The 23,454-nt window shown below is 36.5% G+C and overlaps 1 protein-coding gene across 4 annotated transcripts in view; it reads left to right on the top strand.

The window, feature by feature from the left end:
- The window catches only part of DIAPH2 (diaphanous related formin 2), a 760,781-nt gene that overhangs the window by 566,294 nt on the left and 171,033 nt on the right, over positions 1-23,454 (top strand). For all 4 annotated transcript variants that reach the window (XM_056124107.1, XM_056124108.1, XM_056124106.1 and 1 more), the window contains one exon: positions 3,264-3,399. In XM_056124107.1, the coding sequence (XP_055980082.1) occupies positions 3,264-3,399 (136 nt within the window). The remainder of the gene's footprint in view (positions 1-3,263; positions 3,400-23,454) is intronic.

Here is a 23,454-nt window from a genome sequence, read left to right as displayed (position 1 = left end):
CTGTTTCCTAACACATGAGCTATTGTTTTAGTTGACTGAGACATTAAGGACAATTAGTAAGCACATGAAAATTCAATAGGTGCATGAAGAACAGAGGCTGTGGTATTTCACATTACCGAATACCAGGTACCCTTAAAATATAAAGTAGTGAGCTTAGCCATAGTACAGTGGATAGGGCATTTGCCTTTCACGCGGCTGACCCTGGTTCGATTCCCAGCATCCCATATGGTTCCCCAAGCACCACCAGGAGTAATTTCTGAGTACAAAGCCAGAAGTAACCCCTGTGCATTGCTGGGTTTGACCCGAAAAGCAATAATAATAATAATAATAGTAATAATAATAATAATAATAATAATAATTTTAAAAAGTAAAAATAAAGTCACTGAATAAACTTAAGATCAGTTTCACATCTTCATGTCCCTTTGTCATTGATGTCCTGCTTGGCTAACAGTGACCAGTGGAATTCAAGGCCTCCTGAGCATCCTTTTGGAGTCACCCCCAAAGAAAAAATTTGTGTGTCATGCATAAAGTTTACTATTTTAAAGTGTACAATTCACTTAATGCTTGTATAGTCAGATTGAGGGTCCTTCATCCCTATTTAATTACAGAATATTCCCATAATCCCTAAAAATTAACCTTAATACTCATGCAGGTATTATGTTGGTAGACCTCTGTTTTTGTCCATGATTCCCATATTCTTCTGTATTCTCAAGAATGAAAATAAAGATGCTCAGACTAAGAGCTAGAAAGTATAAAAGTGTACTGGAACATAAAGGAAAATGAACTCTATGTAAGATAAGGGGTGTTTGTGTGTGTGTGTGTGTGTGTGTGTGTGTGTGTGTGTGTGTAGGCCCTCTTAAATAAAAATTGGGCTCTTTGCATTTCTTATCAACTGATAAGAATGTTAAAGAGAATGCAAAGATCAAACAGATCCTTGTCTGGACATTAGTCTTAGGTATTGGCCATTATCTTGGCCTCCAGGTAAGCCTAAACTTGCAAAATTGTTATCTTCTTATTTATCAGAAAGATCCCAGGAATTCCAGGAACTCAAAAATGAGGGATTGGGCAGTCAAAAATCAATTGCTAAGAGCAGCTCCAAGGGGACACTGAGACTTCCTCTTTCAATAACATTAAAAGTTTATCTTCTTTACGTCTTCTACATTCCCTGGCAACTTAAAATTCACTTCCCCATTCATGAATTTGACTACTCTGGTTATTGCTATATAATTAAAATTACACTTCAGTAGCCACTTGCATGATTTATTTTACTTAATTTTTTTTAGGTTTCATCTACATAGTATTTATTATTACTTCATCCTTTTCATGGTTGAATACTTCTGTCACACTTGTTTCTCAACTGATGGCCATTTGGAGTTGTTACACCTTTAGGCTTCAGGAATAATGCTGCCGCAAACAATTTTTGTACAATTTTTTGTATGAACATTAGTTGTTCTAGAGAACAGAATTATTGACTCATTGTAGTCTCCTTTCTCTTCTTCTTCTTATTCCTCTTCCTCTCCCCCCGTCCCCCTCCAAGAACTCATATCTATGACAAAAACATGAGTTCACAAATCAGGAACTTTTTGTTTATAAATTATATCTATGAAACTTCCTAGATTGTAGTTCTTAACCAGAGGAATATTGCCTTCCATGTATCAATCTCTTGGAGCATTTTTGCTTATCACAGCTGTCTGTAGCACTGTCATTGCATTGTTCATCAATTTCCTCGAGTGAGCAACAGTAACGTCTCCATTGTGAGACTTGTTGTTACTGCTGTTTGGTATATTGAATACACCACGGGGAGCTTGCCAGGCTCTGCCATGCAGGTGGTATACTCTCGGTAGCTTTCCTGGCTCTCCAAGAGGGACAGAAGAATCAAACCCTGGTCTGCTGCTTGCAAGGCAAATGCCCTACCTGCTATGCTATCTCTCCAGCCCAAAGCTGTGCATAAGAACAGCTAGGAAAAGTTATTACTGTTATCTAGGGTGTAAATGTTAAGGGTGCTACTAAATGCACTGCATTATAAAGGACCTTCTATATCCTGTCCGTGAAGAATTGTCCAGCCCAGAACTATAAGAGTGCTGAAGATAGGAAATCCTGCTCCAAACGTTTTGTTTCTATTGGTCTAGACTATTTTAAGTGGTAGTGTTAGGGTTTGTTTCCTGTAGCCAGATAGTTTTATGTTCTTGACCTAAAATTTCATGGCCAGCCTGACAGGTACAATAGACAGGAGGAAGTTACAATTATTTTGTAAGACAGGAGATTTTTATTTATTGGGGGGTGGGGGAAAGGAGGGGAGAAAATGCTTTAGGGAATTATTAAGGAGTCCTCTCTGCCAGGATATAGTTTATACTTCTTTTCATTTCTTCTTCTTTTTAAAATTGAATCACCATGAGATACACAGTTACAAGGTTGTTTATGATTGCATTTCAGTTATACAATGTCCTAATACCCATCACTTCACCAGCGTACCTTTATTTTTCATCACCAGTGTCCCCAGGTTCCCCTTGCCACTATCTCCACCTACCCCCCCAAGCCTACCTGTCTATGACAGACACTTTCCTTCTCTCTCTCTTTCTCTCTCTCTCTCTCTCTCACACACACACACTTTTCTTCTCGCTCTCTCTCTTTCTCTCTCTCTCGTTCTGTGCATTGTACTTTGCAGTATAAGAACTGAAAGGTTATCATGGATACCCCTTTACCTACTTTCATCACCAAGTTCTTGTTCAGAGTGATCATTTCCAACTATCATTGTCTTACTGATCCCTTCTCTATCCTGAGTTAGGAGATTTTTAAAAGATGTTTTGGGGGACTTTAACAAAGTCGTATGCCTTTTAACATGGAATAAAATGCATTTTAATGTAGACAATTGCTCTATAACCTTGTACATGTATTTTTGCTACTGAGTAATTTTCTTTAAGATTTCTTTAGAAGAGAGAGATAAAGAAAGGCTTACCATAGAGACAGGCTGGAGAAGGGTTGTGGGAGGGTAACTGGGAACATTGGTGGTGGGAAACGTACACTGGTGCAGGGATGGGTATTGGAACATTGTATGACTGAAAACCGATCATGAACTTGTAGTTGTGTATCTCAGATGATTCAGTTGAAAAAAAATAAGTATAGAAATATACTTTGTAGCTTATTATAATATCCTGCCAATACATATGCATATATATGCTTATATATGTAATATTTTATAATTATAAATATTCTACATGTAGAAGTAATGCAAGATTTTTCTCTAATGTCATTTAAACCTATAGGAAGCGGTTAAAGAAAACAACAAAAGGAAGGAAATGGAGGAAAAAAGTAGGAGAGCAAAACTTGCTAAAGAGAAAGCTGAACAAGAAAAATTGGAACGCCAGAAGAAAAAGAAGCAACTCATTGATATTAATAAAGGTACAGAATATTTCCATTATAAAGTTATAAGCAAGTTATATTATTAAATTTTGATTATACTATAATTGTGGTTGGGGTAGAAAATAGACAATATTATTAATTTTATCAGATTTCTTTAATAATACTGTCTGTATTTCTTGTCACCTTATACTGAGAACTCAGGATTTGTGATGATTTGTTGCTGGAAGTTTTTTTCTCTGTGTATATCTTACAAATTATGCTAGGCTATGTGTAGGATAGTGATAAAGGATTAAGAGGATGCGATGAAAAGAAAAAGAACTTGTATGAAGAGGTATGTTTATGTTTGGGATACATGTGCTGACATAATTGTAAAAATAATATTCTTCCTTGTGAATTTTAATATTTCCAATCATATTAAATACTATACCATGGGAAAATTAGGGAACCACATCTTGTTTAACTGTGAGACTAAGAATAAAATGCGGGTAAGCTCACATAGTGTAACATAGGTTTTTCCTTGGTTCACAAGTCACTGAACTAAATAGCATCATATGCATGCATCACCCTTGCTCCTTAAAAAATTATTTGGTGGGCTCAGAAGCGGGCACAAAAATCTGGGAAATAGTGTGCTTGAAGATAAGTTACATGAGAACATCAATAAAGAATGAAAGGAGATGATAATTTTAAACAATGAAAAAGAAAAGAAATAGTCAATAGGAGAATGCATAGTGATCTATAGTGGAAATAACATACAGATATCCAGGAAGTTGAGAAAAGAGAATATAGTGAAGAATTATTTGTTGAATAAATCATATATGAAAACTTTCCCCATTTGAGAATTGAGTAATAAACCCATATCCTAGAAGGTCAGAGATATTGAAGCAAAACTAACCCCACATAAGTAAATACTGAAATACCTGTAATTAAGGTGGCAAAATTCAAAAAGAGTGATGAGGAGCAAATTTTTTTTTCATTTTTCTCTAACTTTATTTATTTTTTTAACTTTTTATTAGTGAAATACCATGAGGTACAGTCGTAGACTTACAAATCTTTGTGCTTGGGTTTAAGTTATACAATGATCGAGTACCCATCGCTCCACCAGTGCACATTCTCCACCACCACTGATCCCAGTATCCTTCCCGCCCCCCTTCTGTTTACTACCTTTATGATCTTGTTCTTTTCTTCATCTCTTTATATATCCGTTACCTCATCTGTAATATGGGATAATGATATTTATCTCCTACAGTTTTAGTGAGCTGGAGTGATAGCATAGCCGTAAGGAATCAAACCCAGCTGACCCGGGTTTGATTCCTCCGCCCTTCTCGGAGAGCCCGGCAAGCTACCAAGAGTATCTTGCCCCCACGGCCAAGCCTGGCAAGCTACCCGTGACATATTCAATATGCCAAACACAGTAACAAGTCTCACAATGGAGACGCTTCTGGCCCCACTCGAGCAAATCGATGAACAAAGGGAGGACAGTGCAGTGCTACAGTTTTAGTGAAAATTAAAGAGAAAATTAAGCACTTTAATATCACAGTTTAGAATATGTTTTTCATTAATGATGATGAGGAGTTAGTGCTCATTGAAGTCAGGAAAAAATCCAAGATCTAGGCCACCCCCCAACTTGAAAAAATTTACAACTTTGTCAAATGATAGAGGAGAATTTTTTATTTTTTTAAGTTTCACACTACCCGTCTTGTATCTATTGTGTAAAGCTCCATAATTGCCTAGATTCCTTTCAAAGACAAAGTAACAAAAGAAAAACAAGAATGCTGGAGACTTAGTGTTTCATACTTAGAGGATTGATTACAACTTGGGCATATATTAACCAAAGAGCAATAGATTTTTACTACTTTTTCAAAAGATGAGCATCTTTTACATTTGCTTGTTGGCCGTTTGTGTGTCTTCTTTGGGGAAGTGTCTATTAAGTTGTTCTCCCTATATTGTGATGCAATGGTTTGTTTTGTTGTTCTTGAGTTTTTTTAATGCTTTATGTTCCTTGGATATGAGCCCCTTTTCAGACATATTTTGTACAGAGGTTTCTTCCCATTCAACGTGGTGTCTTATTTTAGCCATAGATTCTCTTGAAATGCAGAAGAAACTTTGCTCTTTGATGTAATCCCATTTGTTTATGTTTGCTTTTGTTTTACTTGCCAATGGCACTGATTAACATTGAAGACACTGTAGCAAATATCATGAACTGTTTTGTCTGTGCTTTCATTGATATATTTTATGGATTGGAGTCTGGCATCTAGTTCTTTAATTCAATTTGAGTCACCTGTTGTGTATGATTGAGATAGTGGGCCAATTTTATACTTTTAAAAATTAATTCAGATCCTATGATTTTCAGATCCTATGATTTTCAGAGCAGAGTTTCAGGCATATAATGCCTATTCTGTCCCCACCACCCGTGTCTGTATCCCTCCCATCAATGTCCCCAGGTTCCCGGCCACCACCACCCCAAAGTATTTTCATAACAGACACAATTTTAGTTTTAATTATTGTAGTTTTGTTCCCATGATTTCAGTAGTTTTAGCTCTAATGATCTAGTTGTATAAAAATACCTCACCTCTCTACCCCAGTTAAGTCAAAAGGACAAGGGCAAATTCTGGAAGTTCTTACAAACCTGTAGTATGTGAAACAAGGGAATGGAAGACATGAAAGACGAAAGTATCCTTATACTTTGATTATAGAAATGGAAATCTCAGAGAGGTCAAAACTTGGAGAGAAGTAACAAGAGACAGTCTGGAGATAATATAAGGGGAAATGTTATTCATTTGGCTTCTAACTTGCTCAGTACCATTTGGTGAAAAGGCTTTCCTTCTTCCATTTTATGCTGTTGACTCATTTCCATAATCAACTGTCTGTATCTGTGATCGCTTCACTTTGTGCTCTCAATCTTATTCCAGTGCTCTGAAAGTTGGCTTTTATTACAGCACTACATTGCTGAGTACCATATCTTTTACACAGATGCAGACAGGTCAAAAAGCTATTCCAGTATTCTTCTTCAGTGCCTTTAGCTCAAAGTATTCTTTATACAAAGCACATATCTTGGGGTAGCATAGCTTCTTCATCTTCAGATAAGATAAAGCTAAACCAAGAAACAAAATAGTAATAAATAATATAGATAAATGAGAATTATCTAAGATGGAAAATCTGTGAAATCTAGTAAAATGAAGTAAGGGGTTCTGCTAAGCACCTTCTCAGGAATTATCAGTGGAAGTAGACACTGAAGATAATATTTAGTTAAGCCAAGAAAAAGCTTCAGTTAATGGGATAGTTGTCAGTGATAGTTCTTGTAAGCCGATATAGCAGCAGATTTCATGTAGGATATATTTCTGGCCCATAACAGAATATATCAAAATAATTAAGAAAATAAGGGCTAAATTCAGGCCTCAGATTCATAACTGACTAAGCATATAATATCTAGTCAGTTGGTTTCTCAGTGCACAATTTCTCACCTATAAAAAAGGAATATATTTCTTTATTATAAGAGCTCAGTGAGGTAAAACACAGAGAATGGTGTTGTTTTGGCTATGTAAGTCATTTGTTATTTAATGACAAGTTTAAATTCTGAGAAATATTTTGTTAGGGGATTTCTTTGTGTGCATGTCAGATACAGAAAACTGGAAGGTATATCCTGCTACACATCTGCACTATATGAAGGGCCACTGTCATTTTGCTGTATATGAAGACTTTCTTTTGTCTTATGTCTTTGCTTGATGTCCACTAAATATTTTCTGATGTGGTCATTATTATCATTATTCTAATTGGTGTACTGGAGCGATAGCACAGTGGGTAGGACATTTGCCTTGCACAGAGGGCCCAGCAAGCTACAGGGAGTATCCCGCTCGCTCAGCTGAGCCTGGCAAGATCCCCGTGGCGTATTTGATATGCCAAAAACAGTAACAACAAGTCTCACAATGGAGACGTTACTGGTGCCTGCTCAAGCAAATCGACAAACAACGGGAAGACAGTGCAGTGACAGTGCATTCTAATTGGTATCACTGAGGTTGGTTTGAATTGGAAAAAGTTAGGGAAATGTGGTAAGATTTTTGGAAAGGCTATGACAAGTCATCCAGGTCACACAGAGAAGTTGTGTTGTGATGTGGGAGGAGAGGCAGAGTTACTCTAGGAGTTTGTTCAAGGGTTAGTGAGATTGGGAGTCAGAAAGATAAAGAAAGGAGAGGAGAATGTGAGGTAGATAGAGTGGGAAAAGGAGACACAAGGTAAAATAATAAAAGAATACCTCACATCCGATTCATCAAAGAAAGACTTTAAACCAGAGGAAGTAAAAGAAGGTGGTAACAGCAAGGAAACTTTTCATATAAGAAGTAGGGGAAAAGCATTGAGAGCTCCAAGTGACAGATGTACTGATGATCATGCTTCCTTCTTTCAATAGCACAGATTTAGCAATATGGTTTTAAAGTAGATTATAGCATTTATCTACCTAACATTTATCATCAATCTCAAAAATTATAGTTAGAGTTCACATGGTAATACAATGCTTATTTAAATGAAAATTTAAGAAATATAATTTAACTACAGCAAAAAAAAATGCTCGAACATTAAATGTAGAGTGAAGCATGTATAATGATAGATGGAAGATGTAAGTACAGTATATAATTTATTCTCCCCACCCTTTGATTATAATAGTATAGATGGTTATTAGCTTATAGAACACTAAAAATTAATTTCATTTATTCTGTAGGTAAAACAAACTTACCAAATACTTGTCATACTTTTGAACAAATCTAATTCTTTTCAAGTTTATGGAAGTCTGCAAATTAAATGCTAAGACTTAAATGAAACTATAAAAGGAAATTGTTTTTAAAAGGTTTCTAATTAATGGAAATTAAAGTGATTAAGATAAGTGAAATGCTTGAGTTAAAGTCATTTACTGGATGGGTTCACTCATGTAACTATAAATTACTAAACCAACAGTCGAAAGACAACAGAACAACCCCTGCACTCAGTGAAAGTTATAGTTAAGAGAGAAAAAGAGGTGAGGTTGGAAGAATGGATAGAGAAATCTTCTGGGGAGTGGGATGACACTGGAACTTTGTTTGCAAGTCTTACACTTGAGGGGTAAGGCTACACTACAGAGGTCATCTAGTATTATAAGCCATTGAATAATTAGTACAAATTATAAATAAAAATACTTTAAAGGTGAAATGACAGAATAGTTACTGGCATGTAAATTTTCCTACTGGAAAATAATTAGAAAAATATTACAGAAATATTACTCAAGTGTCCATTTTGCTTGGGTGACCTTATATTTGTCTATCTGAGGGTGTATAATCATAGCACTGAATGGAATCAAGGGGCAGAATCCACTAGTAAAGACCTCCCTCTGCTGTCTTGCTTATAGTTGGTGGAATTGCTACCAACAGACCTGACACAGAAGGGGTAAGAAGCATGGCTGTTGAAATAACTGTCTAACTTGAATTTAGCAGTGCAGAGTGCCCTAATATGTTCCCTCTCTCCACTCTGCTGGAAAACATTCAACATCTACACAGAGACAGAGACTATGAGGTACACTATCGGAAGAGACATATTATTCAAAAGGCTGAGAGACCGTGAATATGGAGCTCTTCCACTTACTTGTTTCCTTCCCACCCACACCAGCAATATTTTGTTGGATTTAAGTTTTCATCTCTTCATTGTCATCAATCTTTCCTCCTTCTCATAGCCCTAGAACCAAAGGAGAATTCCAATACTAAAGCCAAAAAGCCACCAGCATGAAAAAAAAAAAACCTAACACAGATACTTAGAATAATTGTGTAGGCAACTGCTATAAAAAATAAGATGAAATCATACAAAGAAAATGAAGAGTCTCAAGAGGGCAAATGTGAAGACACAAAATTGCTGGAAGTAATGAAGAAAGGAAAGAACCATCATAGTAAAACTAAACAAGCTTAGAGAATCCCATACACTGGGGAGTAAATCCAAGATAAGAAAAATAGATAGCTCCTAGAGCGCAATGAGTGCTTCACTGAGGAAATTAACAGTATTAAACAATTCCAGAAATTATACACGTGAATGATACACTGAATGAAATTTTGTCTGTCATGGAAAGCATAGTAAATAAAACCAATAGAATGGAGGAAAGAATATCAGGAATTGAAGATAAAATCACATCACTGACTCCAGTGGAAGCAGAGTAAAATACTCAGGGAAAATGAAGAAAATCTTTGAGACTCTCAGATTTTATTAGAAAAGTTCTACTTAGACTTATGAGAGTGCTTGAAAGTAAAAAAAGAATGTAGCAGAGACCATATTCAAAGATAAAATAGCTGTAAACTTCCCAAGCATAAGCAAAAAACTAACTGTAGACATTCTAAAATCTGAGCAATCACTCTGATTTTTAATGGCAGCCTATATTTATCAATATCACTGTTAAATTATTAAAAATCAATGATGAAAACTATTGAAGGCTTCTAAGGAAAAGAAAATAGTTACATACAAAGGCATATCTTTCAAGCTTTTATCTCACTAGAAACTGTGCAGAGTAGAATGACATATTCAAACTACAAAAAGACAACTGCCAAACAAGAATACTTTACCTGGCAAAATTACCATTTAAATAAGATGGAAATATGAAGTACTTTCAGAGAATCAAAAGATAAAAGAGTTTACCACCACCAGATATGCTCTATAGGAAAAGTTGAAGGGAGCTCTTCTACATGAAAATAAGAAACAAAAGATCACAACATCTTGAGAAAAAGAATAAATTGTAATGTATTAACAGAAACAAAAGCAACAGTAAAAAATGACAACAAAAAGATGAAAGGGTAGGAAAATATGGATAGAAACAGTTAAGTGAAATAATGAAAAGCTGACACCAGCTCAAAAAGGCTTTTTTAAATATACAGAGTATATGATACACTACCCATAGTAATCAAAAAAGAAAAATCCAGGCAGAGACACTTAGAACACACACACACACACACACACACACACACACACACACACACACACACACCAGCATGCATCCACCCACGTGAAAAAAACAGACAAGAAGAAGCAGGAGAAAAGAAATATAAAGCAATTAGATAGCAGAGAAAGGGAGAGGTAATAAGGAAGCCCCAGTTATCATCAATCACTATAAATTTAAATGATATGAACTTAGCAATTAAAAGACAGAGTGGCTAGGCCGATAAAGGAAGGACCCATGCATGCAAGAGTTTCGCATAAATAAAGATAAACATATAGTCAGAGTAAAAGGTATTCCAAGCAAACAGTGCAGATATTAAAGAGCTATTCTGAGATTTATTAAATAAACCTTCAGCCAGATGAGGTTTTAAGGGGTCAATCCAGCAAGAAGACATAATGTTCACCACAGTTATGCACCTAGATACACAAAACAATTCTTAGTAGAGATCAGGGCATCGATAAAACAATGCAATATTTTTTTTGGATCTCAACACACCACTTAGTACAATAGTTATAATTCAGGCCCCCCCAAATAACAAATAACATGTAATTGTATTAAATTAATTAATTAATGATTTGGATTTCTGGAACTTTTCCCCACAGCAGAGTGCTCAGGAACTGCTCCAGGTGTTTCTCAGGGACAATATGGTACTTTGTATCAAATCTGACACTCCCATATGCAAAGCATATTCTCCAGTCTTTTGAGTTATCTCCCATGGCCAGTAGCTAAATTATAAAGGCTATATAATCATTCATAGGCTCACAAAGGAGAAAAGGGAAACTTGCCACTGAAAAGACACAGAAATAAAAAATTTAACTCACATTACAGAAATTCAAAGGATCAGAAGACTACTATAAGTATCTATATGCAAAAATAATGGACATTCTAGACAAAGCTGTCAAATTTTAGACATTTTCAGAATAAAATGGTCAAAAAGAACTTTCTGGGAATGCTACAGGAAAAAAAATAAATGGTAAAACAGATTTATGCAAGCATAGAAATAAAAGTCATACTCAAAAGTCTTCTTAAGTAAAAAGCCTGGAACAATTTAGCTTCATCATTGACATGGAGAAATCTTTCAAAGAAAACATCATGCTAAAATTTTCAGGAAACCAGAGGAGGAACACTCAAATACATTCTTCTTTTTTTTTTTACTCCTGGCTCTGCACTTGGAATTACTCCTGGTGATGCTCAGGGGACCATATGGAATGCGGAGAATTGAACCCGGGTCTACCGCATGCAAGGCAAATGCCCTACGTGCTGTGCTATTGCTCCAGCCCCCAGAATACTCAAATACATTCTACAGGGCCCAAATCACCCTTAGATTCATGCTAGAAATTTTAGCAAAGAGTAAAATATAACTAATGACCAATATCTCTGAATATAAATGGAAAAAAAAACCCTGAACAAAATCTTGGTAAATCAAACACAACAACATGTCAAAAGAATCGTTTTTCATGACTTAGTGTGATTCCTTCTAGAGACAGCAGTGTGATTCATCATTCACAAATCAATTAATGCAATATATCATATTAACCAAGAGAAAAAAATCACTTGATTGTATCAGTACATATCAATAGATGCGCAAAAACTATTTGACAAGATGTGATACCTATTTATGATGAAGACACTCAATAAGTAGAGAACAAAAGGATCATAATAAGGGCTGTTTATTGTTGACTTATAGCTAACCTCATGCTTAATGGTAAAAATCTGAAAGCTTTTCCTTTAAGATCTGATTCTAGATCACGATGTTCACTCTCACTACTACTTTTTACAGTGCTTTGGATGTCTTTACTGGAGCAATTAGGCTAGAAAAAAGATACAAAAGGAACAAAATTTTAAAACATGCAAAGCTATTGCTCCTTGAGGAAGACATGATAGTGTATATTATCCTAAGGATTCTACCAAAATCTGCTGTAAACAATGAGTTCAAAAGTGTCACGATGCAAAATATAGAACAATCTGTTGCATTTATATATGCAAACAATAAGTGGGATGAGGAAGAAGGCAATAAAACAATCCCATGTACAGTTGCATCAAAAAGATAAAATGTCCAGGATTAAACCTAACAAGGAAACACCTCTGCACTAAAAACTGTAAGACATTGGTAAAATGAAACAAAAGGACACATGCAGAATGGTGTTACTTTCCCTGTTCATGGAATGGAAAGTTAACTATTATTTTTTTTCCTTTTTTTATTAGTGAAACACCATGAGGTAAAGTTAACTATTATTAAAATATCCCTCTTGAAGCCAGAGAGGTATTATAGGAATGAAGAGACAGTACAACGGGTAGGGTGCTTACCTGTCATGAATCCAACCCAAGTTCCATCCCCAGAATTTCATATGGTCCTCTGAAGTCTGCTGAGAGTGATCCCTAAGGACAGAGCCAGGAGTAAGCTCTCAGCTGTGGCCCAAAAACAAAAATAACAATAATAATTTTAAAAATACTGTCTTAAAACAATCTCCAGATTCAATCCCTATTAGAATAATGATGAAAATTTTCAAGGAAATATATTAATTATAAAATTTGCATGAGATCCGCAAAAGATTCCAAATAGTCAAAGCAATTCTAAGTGAAAAAAGAAAAAGAATAATGGAGGCGCTGTACTCCCTGACTCCAAACTATATTGCAAATTGAAATGCATTTTCATGAAAAACTGATATTGGAACAAACACTGGCACACAAAACAAAGGAATAGACTAGGGATACAGAATAAATCATGCAGATATGGACAAATAACTTACAAAAAATGGGTACACATACATAAAATGGAAGGAAAATAGCCTCTTTATGAAAAGTATGTAGAAATAATATGTAGAAATAACATGAAACTTGGTCAAAGTTTAAATGCTCTACACAAAAATTAGCTCAAAATTCGTAGAAGAAAACAGAGGTTATACACCCCAGGACTTCAACCTGGGTTCCTCTGCTGGTTCCTTCGTGGTTCCTTATTTAAAAGATATAAAAATATTTCTTTAAAAAAAAACACATGTAAAAGTACTACAAACACAAGGAAAGATACTCAACATCACTCATTATTATGGAATTTAGATCAAAATCACTAATGAAATTCTAACCTCATAAATGATATTGGTCTATAGAAAAAAATGAAACCACGAGTCTAAGTAATAATATGCAAAAAATGAACCGTGGGGCACTAATGATGGGAAAATATGTAGATTCCATGATAAAGTTGAAAATTCCATTTGATCCATCATTACCACTCTTAGGAATGTATTTGAAGGATTAAAGATACTAATTCAAAATAATATTTGTACCCTATATTCCTAACAACGTTGTTCAAGAAACCATAACAGCATTATTCATTAAATTTAATTTCTCATCCAGAAATGAATGAAAAAATAAGCTACGGTTTATATACTCAATAGGATACCATTCTGGCATTAAAGTTATTAAAATTCTGTCATTTGAACAAAATTGAGGGGTTTTTAGTGATTATGGTAAGTGAAATAAGGTTGCATTAGAAAATTATTAGACCAGTGGTAAGTGGTAGGAAACAATGAAACTAACTCTGAGACATAATGAAATCTATAGTGGTCTCTAGAGAGAAGGGCTAGGAGTATGAAAGAGATACAGAAGGTTTGTTTGGTGATAGAATGGTGGTAGAATTTGATGGTGGGAGTGATGCACACATGTAGTTTTGGCATTAAACTAAAATTCAAAAATTTTGTAAATCACTGATGTCATGAATAATAATTGTAAAAACTATAATATTTTGTCTGTAGTCTCCCAGTGTAATCTATGCAAATATCATTTGATCAAGAATAGTTTTGGTTCTCCTTATACAACATAATATCCAAAGCTGGGGATTTAACTTAATAGTAGAGCACTTGCCTTACATGTGTGAGGTCATGGGTTGGATTCCTAGCATTGCACTATTTATCTATCTATATATGGAAATTTGAATTGCCTATTGACTTCTAATATGATGATAGAAAATGAACTATTTTAGTCATATGATGATAAACCAGATTGTCTGACAGCAAATTAGCAAATCTTAAACTATAAACCCAAAACGTTAAACCATTCACATTGGTATTTTCCAAGTTTAAAATAATTACATTTTATATTCGAAAAATGTCACTTCATGTTACATTATTTTTATCTGAATGGGTCAAAATCGTGTTTCCCTTTGTCATACTCCAGGCACTATATTATAGGAACAAAACATGTATATTAGATATGATACTTAAATTGGCATAGAATATCCAAAAGTAACAGAATTTATCTCAGTAGTATTAAGGCTTCCCCAATAATATTCATTCTTTATCCAATATTAGGTATTATCATCCTGACATATTTTGAAAGACCATGAACATTTCATAGGTGCTAATGCAAAGCTGAACACGTTTGTAGACTTACAAAACTCAGAAAAGGGCTGGAGCAATAGTACTGTGGGTAAGACTCTTGCCTTGCAAACAGCTGACCAGGGTTCAATCCCTGGCACCTGATATGATGCCCTGAGCACTGCCAGGATGGTCTTCTGACTGCCACCTGGAATAATTCCTGAGTGCAGAGCCAAGTGTAACCCCTGAGTATTGCTGGGTGTGCCCTACTCGCCCCCCCCCCAAAAAAAAAAACTTAGAAGAGAATCATTGACCTCATAAAGTCTTATCATCTATGAGAGTGAAAAAGGCAAGTAATTTCTGGCTGCTATTCCTTTTACTTTAATAGCCTTGTTCCCTTCATTAGTAAACATTTTAGGAAATTGAAGCCTATTCCATACTAAAAGTTTTCCTGTTTCTTTTTTAGTTCTGTTTACTCAATGGAGATTTGTATGCTTTTTGTTCCCCCTCCATGTAAAGGAAACAGTAAAGATTTTACTTGGTCCTTAGAGCTTTAAGCAAACTAACATTTAAATTTGGGCCTATGTAGTTAATGAAACAACTTTAGGTTGCTTTTAGACAATGTTACTGCCATGCTGCTTCTGTTTATTCAATAAATGTCTGATATCTCTAAGTTCAAGCACTGTGCTAAAGCATTGAGATTCGAATGGAACTCCCACATCAAATGATAGCAACCATCAAATGATAAACTACACCTTGATAGGTGACTTTTTGCTAATCCCCATTGACTTTTCAATCAGAAAGATCTTTCGAAGAAAGCGAACTCAACCTTCTTTAGTTTAGAACCAGACAGGACTAACCTCACATCTCATCTCTTCCCACATTTTTTCTGTGCAGTTCACCTATCCTCTCTGATGCTCTGCTTCATTGCCGTTTTAAACAGGGAAAAGATTGCCATTTGTTGCGTAGGATTTTTATAAGTATTTGATGAGAGAATATACACAAATGTGTTAGCATCTGCCTGGTACATGGTTAGCACTTTTAAGTGTCAAAAGCTATTCTGTGAAGAATAATACTTATTTCAGTAAACATATCAAGGAAAACTGTTAATGGCAGTAATCACTGCAATAAAATCTTATTTTATGTAAAAACTAGGTACCTCCAGGGAAAGAGATGTTTTGATTAACCTGATTTTTAATTTATATAGAAAGCCATTCATTGTATTTCTGTACCCTGTTAGTCCACAACTCTCTCTTACTTCTGAGGATTTTCCCAGCAGTGATTATATTTGGCTTTATATTTTACACAGATGAAAATGTACAGCATATGGTGCTTAGATATAATTTTGTACATATTTCCAGCACACAATATATGTTCATTGATAGATCATTAAGACTTGTTATTGTCTCTGGGCAAGAATTCAAAACAGCAGTGATTATTATACACAGGTGTTAGAGAGAGTGGGCTTCATCTATATTCATTCCATAATACAGTTCAGATTAGCTGAAGAGCCTACTTATTTTTTCTTTCAACCTATTTGAGCCACTTATAACTAGTAATTTTTCCTGACCTCATTAAAATAATTACATTTCTGGCATCCATTCACTGAAATAAAAGCTAAAGTTTCATCCTATCTGCCTGAGAAGGGAAATAAATTTAGACATCTGCTAAAAATATTTGTTTAAATAGGAAATAAAAATAAATATATGAAGCAATATAAGTAAGGTACTTTAGACCTCATTAAGAGTTCTTACATAATAAATGTAGAAAATTAGATTTGCAAAAACTTTAAGAACTTTTCATTGGGCTGAGCACTTAAAAAGATTACTTCAAGCCTTATGTAGGAGATGAAAATGTTGGCAGTTACAAATTGCCTTTTCTCTACAGTATGTACTTACTGCCATATATATCACATGTAGCATTACTATCCAAAGCAGTGAAAATACTGGAGCAAATGAGTAAAAACAATAAAAATAGATCATAAGAAATTGCCAATATACATGTAGATGGCCTAGTCATTTATTTAAAATGTTATTTGCTTTCATATTTTAATATCCCAATTTATTTTGTTTTGTTTTTGGCCCATACCTGACTGTTCTTAGGATGTACTCCTGACTCTGCACTCAGGGAGTACTCCTGGTGATCTCAGGTGATCATGTGGGATTTCAGGTATCAAACTTGGGTCTGCTGTGTGCAAGGCAGAGCTCAACCTGATGAACTATTGCTCTGGCCTCTAATATCCTGATTATTATTATGAAAAAGCATCAAATAAATGACATCTGTATATATCAACATCACAATTAATTTATTTTCATTCTCAGTCAAATTGTACTTATATTTATGCAATTAATTACACCTAACAAATCTATAGAACCTGCATATTACACTGAACAAAACTCAGGTTCTTAATGCCTATTTTATAAAATGCATATTTGTCAACGCACAATATTTCATTATATTCTTAAGCCTCTGAACAGCTTCAGAATGATTACAAAATCTATTGCTAGTCTAAATAAATGATTACTGCGAATGAAAACTTTTCAGTAATTTTTTTTTCATTTTGGCAGTGTCAGGACCCAAACCTAGGGACACACATAAGCAAGGCAATTGCTCTACCGCTGAGCCACATCCCGAACTAGTTCAGTGATTTTTCAATTACTTCTACTGGTGTTTTATTGAGTGCCCACATCATGCTGAGCAGAGGTGATACATTCTTATAATACTGTTGTCTAATAATTTAGCACCATTAGCCTACTTAAGAAGATACAAACTGGCAGCCTTTTCCTCTGTGTGTGTTTGTGTCTCTTCTGTAAAAATTAATGGCTTTTGCTGACATGATATGTGTGTGTATATAGGAACTCACATGACCAAGTGTAACATAAATATATTTCATATTTTCAAATGTTAAATTATGAAAATTTTTGTTTCACTTACATTTATTCAGTCCTTAATTGCATCTATTACACATGAGCATTTTAGAAGCTATCTTATCTGTTTATTAGATAAAAGGGGAAAAAAGATATATCTTAGTTTTAGAAAGCAGGAATTAGGCTAGAGATAGGATAGGAGATAAAACACAAATCTTGCATGCATTCACATCAGCTGTGACCTTGGCTCAAATCCCCAATATCACATTTGGTTCCTTAAGCACATTCAGGGATCAATCTTGAACACAGTCAGGAATAGCAATATCTCCTACATACTAACACATGTGGTTCAAACATTTCCCCCAAGATACATAAATAAATATTTCTTAAAGAGAACACAACGTCTTCTTTATAATGGCTTTATAAAATCATTATAACCTGAACTTTATATCACTGGTTGTCACATCAAAAAATTTTAAGGGAGTTTTCTATGCTATTTCATAATAGCATATCAGAAGATAATGACATGATTTATTTTGGAAGCAGAAATTATCCTTTGACATGTGCAGTTAACTCTGCCTGACATTATACCTTCATTTGTTTAGACCAATTTTTGAATCCACTTTAAATGTACATTGAATATAACAAAAATACTTTTTCAGAGGAGATATTACAGGGCTCTCAAAATTTGATTTATTCTTTCCTATTTGTCAAATCATGGATAGAGATTCCTTTGAATTACATGGAGCTTACTTTGTCAACCAGGATAGATACTTATAGAACAGGGAGCTGTGGACACGATTCACAACTCCCCCTTCTCTTTTTTTGGATTGTTTAGCCACACCCAACAATGCTAAGGACTGGCTCTGTGCTCATGGATAACTCCCTGGTGGTGCTCAGAGGACTATATGGAGTGCCAGGGATGGAACCCAGACCTGCTACATGCACAGCAAGCACCTTGCCCGCTGTAGCATTTCAGTGACCCCAAACACAGACCTTTTTAGGGTGGGGCATGGTCCCAGGTGGTCCTTTTTAAATTCATATGGTTCTATTTTAAAGACAACTACATTCTTAGAGGATGTCAGGTTAGGCTATGTTGCAATCTGAAAGTCAGAACACACTGTTTTCTTTCATTTTTAATCCTTATTTTTATAAAAGAACTACCACTCTAATTTTTAAGCTAACAATGTTATGCAGTTGAATGAAGTTGAAAAAGTTTTCCAGATCCATTGTTTATCCCACCATCAATGCATGCCTGGTTTGACTTGCTGCCTTGTTTGACTTTCTAGAGCATTAGTTTATAAAAGGAAAATGTTTTCCCTCTGGCCCTCTTTTGTCAAAACCCTTTGCACTTGCTTTCTTTTGCCAGTTGAACCTTCTTTTTTGAAATATACCAACTGGGAAAACTTGCCTAGCCTTTGCTAGACAGCAGTAGCTGTAGGTGCATTTAAACAATCCAACTTTAAAAGGGTATTACTCTCTTCTTTATTTTAAAACAATTGAAAATGAAAGTCATGTGTCTTAGGACAGAGTGCTTAACCAACCTCATTCTACTGAACTTCAGTATGGTATATAAAACTGCCTCCCCTGTGTCATCCCTGTGTTTTAAAAAGATATCTTACATGTTTTGAACCACTGGCACTCAATCAAAGCTCTATCTGGCATAAGCTGAATTTATTACATTTTTCTGTCTCTTTAGACTGTTCTTAGTATCTTTCTTTCTTCCAATAGTCAATGCAGCTTTGTGTCACAGGCTATGTGATCACATATTAAGGGGAAATGAATATCTAGGTATAGATGTGGATGATGGACTCATTAAGCTTTGTATGTAACCAAGCCACACCCCTCTCTGATAGCTCATAACTCTATATTTTTAAGAAACTTAGCATAAATGAAACTACTGGAAGCTACCTCTCCTCACAGGCGTTAAAGGAGGTGGTGATACTTGCTTGTAGCGCAAATTTTAGCTACCCTCTCATTTTCAGGCCCCAGTAAAACAACAAAAAGACCTTTATAAGGCAGTTCATGAATTTGTCCTTTAAATATCATAGACAGTAATCTTAGGGAAAGGTTATTTATTATACTTGGGTAGTTGATGCTTAAAGTAACAGGATTGTCACTGTCACTGTTCATCGATTTGCTTGAGCGGGCACCAGTAACGTCTCCATTCATCCCTGTCATGTGCTGGTGTAGCCTGATGGCATATCAGGGACTCTTTCCGGGTCAGAGGAATGAGGACCATCACTGTTACTATTTTTGGTATATTGAGTACACCACGGGTAGCTTGCCAGGCTCTGCCATGTCAGCAGGATACTCTCAGTAGCTTGCCTAGCTTACTGAGAGGGATGGAGGCTTTTGGGGCAGCCTCTGATCACCTTTACAGGTGTTCCCAGTCAGGCATATATGTGGGCAGGTACTTTCGGTAGCCTGCCGGGTTCTCTGAGAGCGAAAACTAGACAGTAAGAGGTCGTATGGCCATGCACTTCCGGGAGCTTATGTTTATAGTCTCTGGATCTTGGCTGTTGGTAGTATTACATGGCAGTTGGTGGGTATAACTGTCTAGCTACTGGGAGAAAGGGGATCTGGGTGGAGGAGTCCCAGTCCCGATCCGAGCAGGTTTGGAAATCTCAGCTCCAGGTCCCGCAGACCTGGGTTCCTCTGCCAGTTCCTTAATGTGTGAGGCTCGTCTGAGCATGTGGAGAGTGGTGTTAGCATGGCTGCGGCTTGGTTCCAGACGTCTTAAGCTTCCGGGGCAGGGAGGGAAACTCAACCCACTCAGGGCAGGGAGGGAAACTCAACCAAGGGGCCCCAGTGAGGACAGCCAGGCACGGGGTCAGGAGACTCTGTGTTGTTCTCTTCCAGGAGCTTGGTTTTATAGTCTCTGGATCTTGGCCGTTGGTGGGATTACATGGCAGTTGTGGGTACAGCTGTATAGGTACTGGAAGATGAGGGATCTGGATTAACAGGATTAACAGTTTATTAATTGTTGATCACCATGAACAGAATTAATTGTGTTTATATATTGAAACAAAATAGTGCTTCTATATTCTTGGGGTCCATCATTAATGGTTATTCAGAATGTAATATATCTTAAACAGAAAGAACTATATCACTTATATTGGAAAAAAGGCCTCATGTCAGGTGTTGGCTTCATTTGCCTTTTCACATTTATTTTTTGTTTGTTGGTTTAAATTTTGTTTTATTTTATTTGCTCGAGCGGGCCCAGTAACGTCTCCATTGGAGACTTTGTTGTTACTGTGTCTGGCATATCGAATACTCTCGGTAGCTTGCCGGGCTCTCCGAGAGGGGCAGAGGAATCGAACTCGGGTCGGCCATGTTGGCCGCTTGTAAAGCAAATGCCCTACCCGCTGTGTTTGAGCCACACCTGAAATGTTCAGGGGTTAAACTTGGCTCTGTATTCAGAAATTACTCCTGGCAGTACTCAGAGGATCATATGGAATGCTGAGGATTGAACCTGGGTCTGTCTATGTAAGGCAAGTGCACAACCACTATACTATCACTCTTCCCCCTCACATTCCTCATATCTTTCCTTATTTAGAACTAAGCTTTTATGATAGGGCCAAGAAAACTTTCTGGGAAAATTATGTCTGGGTCATTGATAGTCAAGAAACACTGAGTTTTAGTTCTTGGAGTAAGTCCATACACTACCTCCCCTTATTGTTGTTGATGTTGTGGGATGATTACGGATCACACATAGGCTTTTGTGGTGCCCATCAGCAGTTGAACATCAAGTTCAGGGCTCACACACTGGGCTTCCGTGCTCATCGAGGCTGTACTCCCTTAGTTTTGTTACTTGTGAACATTCTGGTTATAGTGCTTACTGAAGGTCACCGTAGTGCTCACAGATATGCTCATCAGGAATTTGGGTCTGGTCACAGTGCTCACATGTCTTTTAAATTGCATTGTTTACTGCAGGTTGAGGTTATCATGTTTCCGTCTACAGTTCTAAACTTTAACCCAACTAAATTTAATCCAAATAAGTCTGAAGTTCCCTATAGGAGATTCTGTTACTATTTTTATTTCACACATTTTTTTAAACGCATCTCTAGAGTTTCAGTTGCTAAATCTGCTGTGTACCTTACGAGGTTTACAAATCTTCCGGTGTGCACGTGTGCAATTATGCCTGATATGACTTAGGGCTTGCTCTAGCCTCTGTGCGCAGCGTACATTCCTAGCATTGTTCAGGGACCAAATGAGGCACCAGGGATCTAACCTGGGTCTACTCTGTAAGGTAAGTACCCTTCCTGATGTCCCCAGCCACTATATGAGAGTTTCTGCCTCTTTCTTGCTGATTTCATTATTTTTATTTGTCATTTTAACTACAGTGCATCTTAGTATGTGTCTATTTGGGTTTTATTTATTTATTTATTTATTGCTTTTTGGGTCACACCTGGCAATATACAGGGGTTACTCCTGGCTCTGAACTCAGGAATTACTCCTGGTGGTGCTCAGGGGACCATATGGGATGCTGGGAATCAAACCTAGGGAATCGAACCCAGGTTGGCCGTGTGCAAGGCAAATGCCCTACCCACTGTGCCATCGCTCCAGCCCCCATATTTGGGTTCATTTAATCAGAACCTGAGTTTTGTGGTGAGATCTAAGTTTAAGTCTCAATCCTCAGATTAGGTAATTTGGGGGGTATTATTTGTTTCACTAAGCATTTCCCTTCTCTTTCTAGAACATGTGCTATGAATGTTCCTCAGTGCATAAATCAACCCATAAATCTGAATGTTTTCCTGTTTCTTTACTTTTTCTTTGTTGATAGTTGCCTCTACTTTCTGCTCACTGATTTGATCTTCAGCATCTTTTGGATTCTGCGTGTTACCATTTCTAGTCTACTGCTTAGTTCAAATACTGTACTTGTTTCATTTTTATTTTTAAGTTATTATTTGAGGCAGTGTGATTTACTGTACTGTTAATAATAGGGTTTCATGCACAAAGCATTGCAATCTCATGATCTCCAACAAAATCCATTTCACTCCACAATTGTATCAAGGTTCCCACCTTCAAATGTCCCCCCCTCACCCCGACTCCCATAATCTTTGCTATGATAGTGTTGCCTGTGGCTCAGTAGAGTGGGGAGTGTGGAACATAGACTCAAGAAAAGAATGTTTCTGTTCACCTCCTATAGCCGCCGCCATGTCTCATTGACCCAGACCATAGATACTGAATTCTCTGGACTGTGCAGCCACGACACCTTCTACAGTAACAAACAGTTCAATAACTTCTTAGACAAGGACTTAACAACTCTGCAATCAGATATAACAATTTTCACATAGATTGATTTTCTGTATCTATTGATTTTATTATTGCAGCTTTGTTAACTAATCAATTTTAGTTCTAGAATCATGTCACCAGTTGTGGCTTTACTCTACATTAAAATTAATAAAAGTTAAGATAGATAAATAAGTGAAGAAATAACTGAGAAAAAAGAAGAGTGCTTCAACCTCTCTGCTTGACCCACCCTGGCCACCAGCATACAGGGAATTACCTTGCTTGCTTCCATCAGGACAGCTGTAGTCAGCCCCGAGCACTTATACAGCATGAACACTGCCTGCCGGCTCCACAGCAGCCTTCAAACTGTGCCTGCAGTCCACTTGTTCTGCATGGTGTGGGAAATGGTACCTCCCACCCAATTTCTTGGGAAAGCATGGACTCAGGCTGGAGTGAGGAATTGTTCCTTTTTTGCTTTTTTTGTGTGTGTGTGTCACACCCAGCGATGCACAGGGGTTACTCCTGGCTTTGCACTCAGAAATTACTCCTGGTGGTGTTTGGAGGACCATATGGGATGCTGCAAATCGAACCTGGGTCAGTCGCATGCAAGGCAAACGCCCTACCTGGTGTACTATCGCCCCGCCCCCAGAATGGTTCTTTTCAGGAAAGTCAGTCTTCACCTTGGCACAGGTGTTCCTGGTCTGCTGCCGTTCCCTCACAGAAAATAATTTAACAACTAGGC

The sequence above is a fragment of the Sorex fumeus genome, unplaced genomic scaffold (assembly GCF_029834395.1).
Source record: "Sorex fumeus unplaced genomic scaffold, SorFum_2.1 ptg000050l, whole genome shotgun sequence".
NCBI classification, from domain to species: Eukaryota; Metazoa; Chordata; class Mammalia; order Eulipotyphla; family Soricidae; genus Sorex; species Sorex fumeus.
This window is presented reverse-complemented; position numbering and strand designations above follow the sequence as displayed.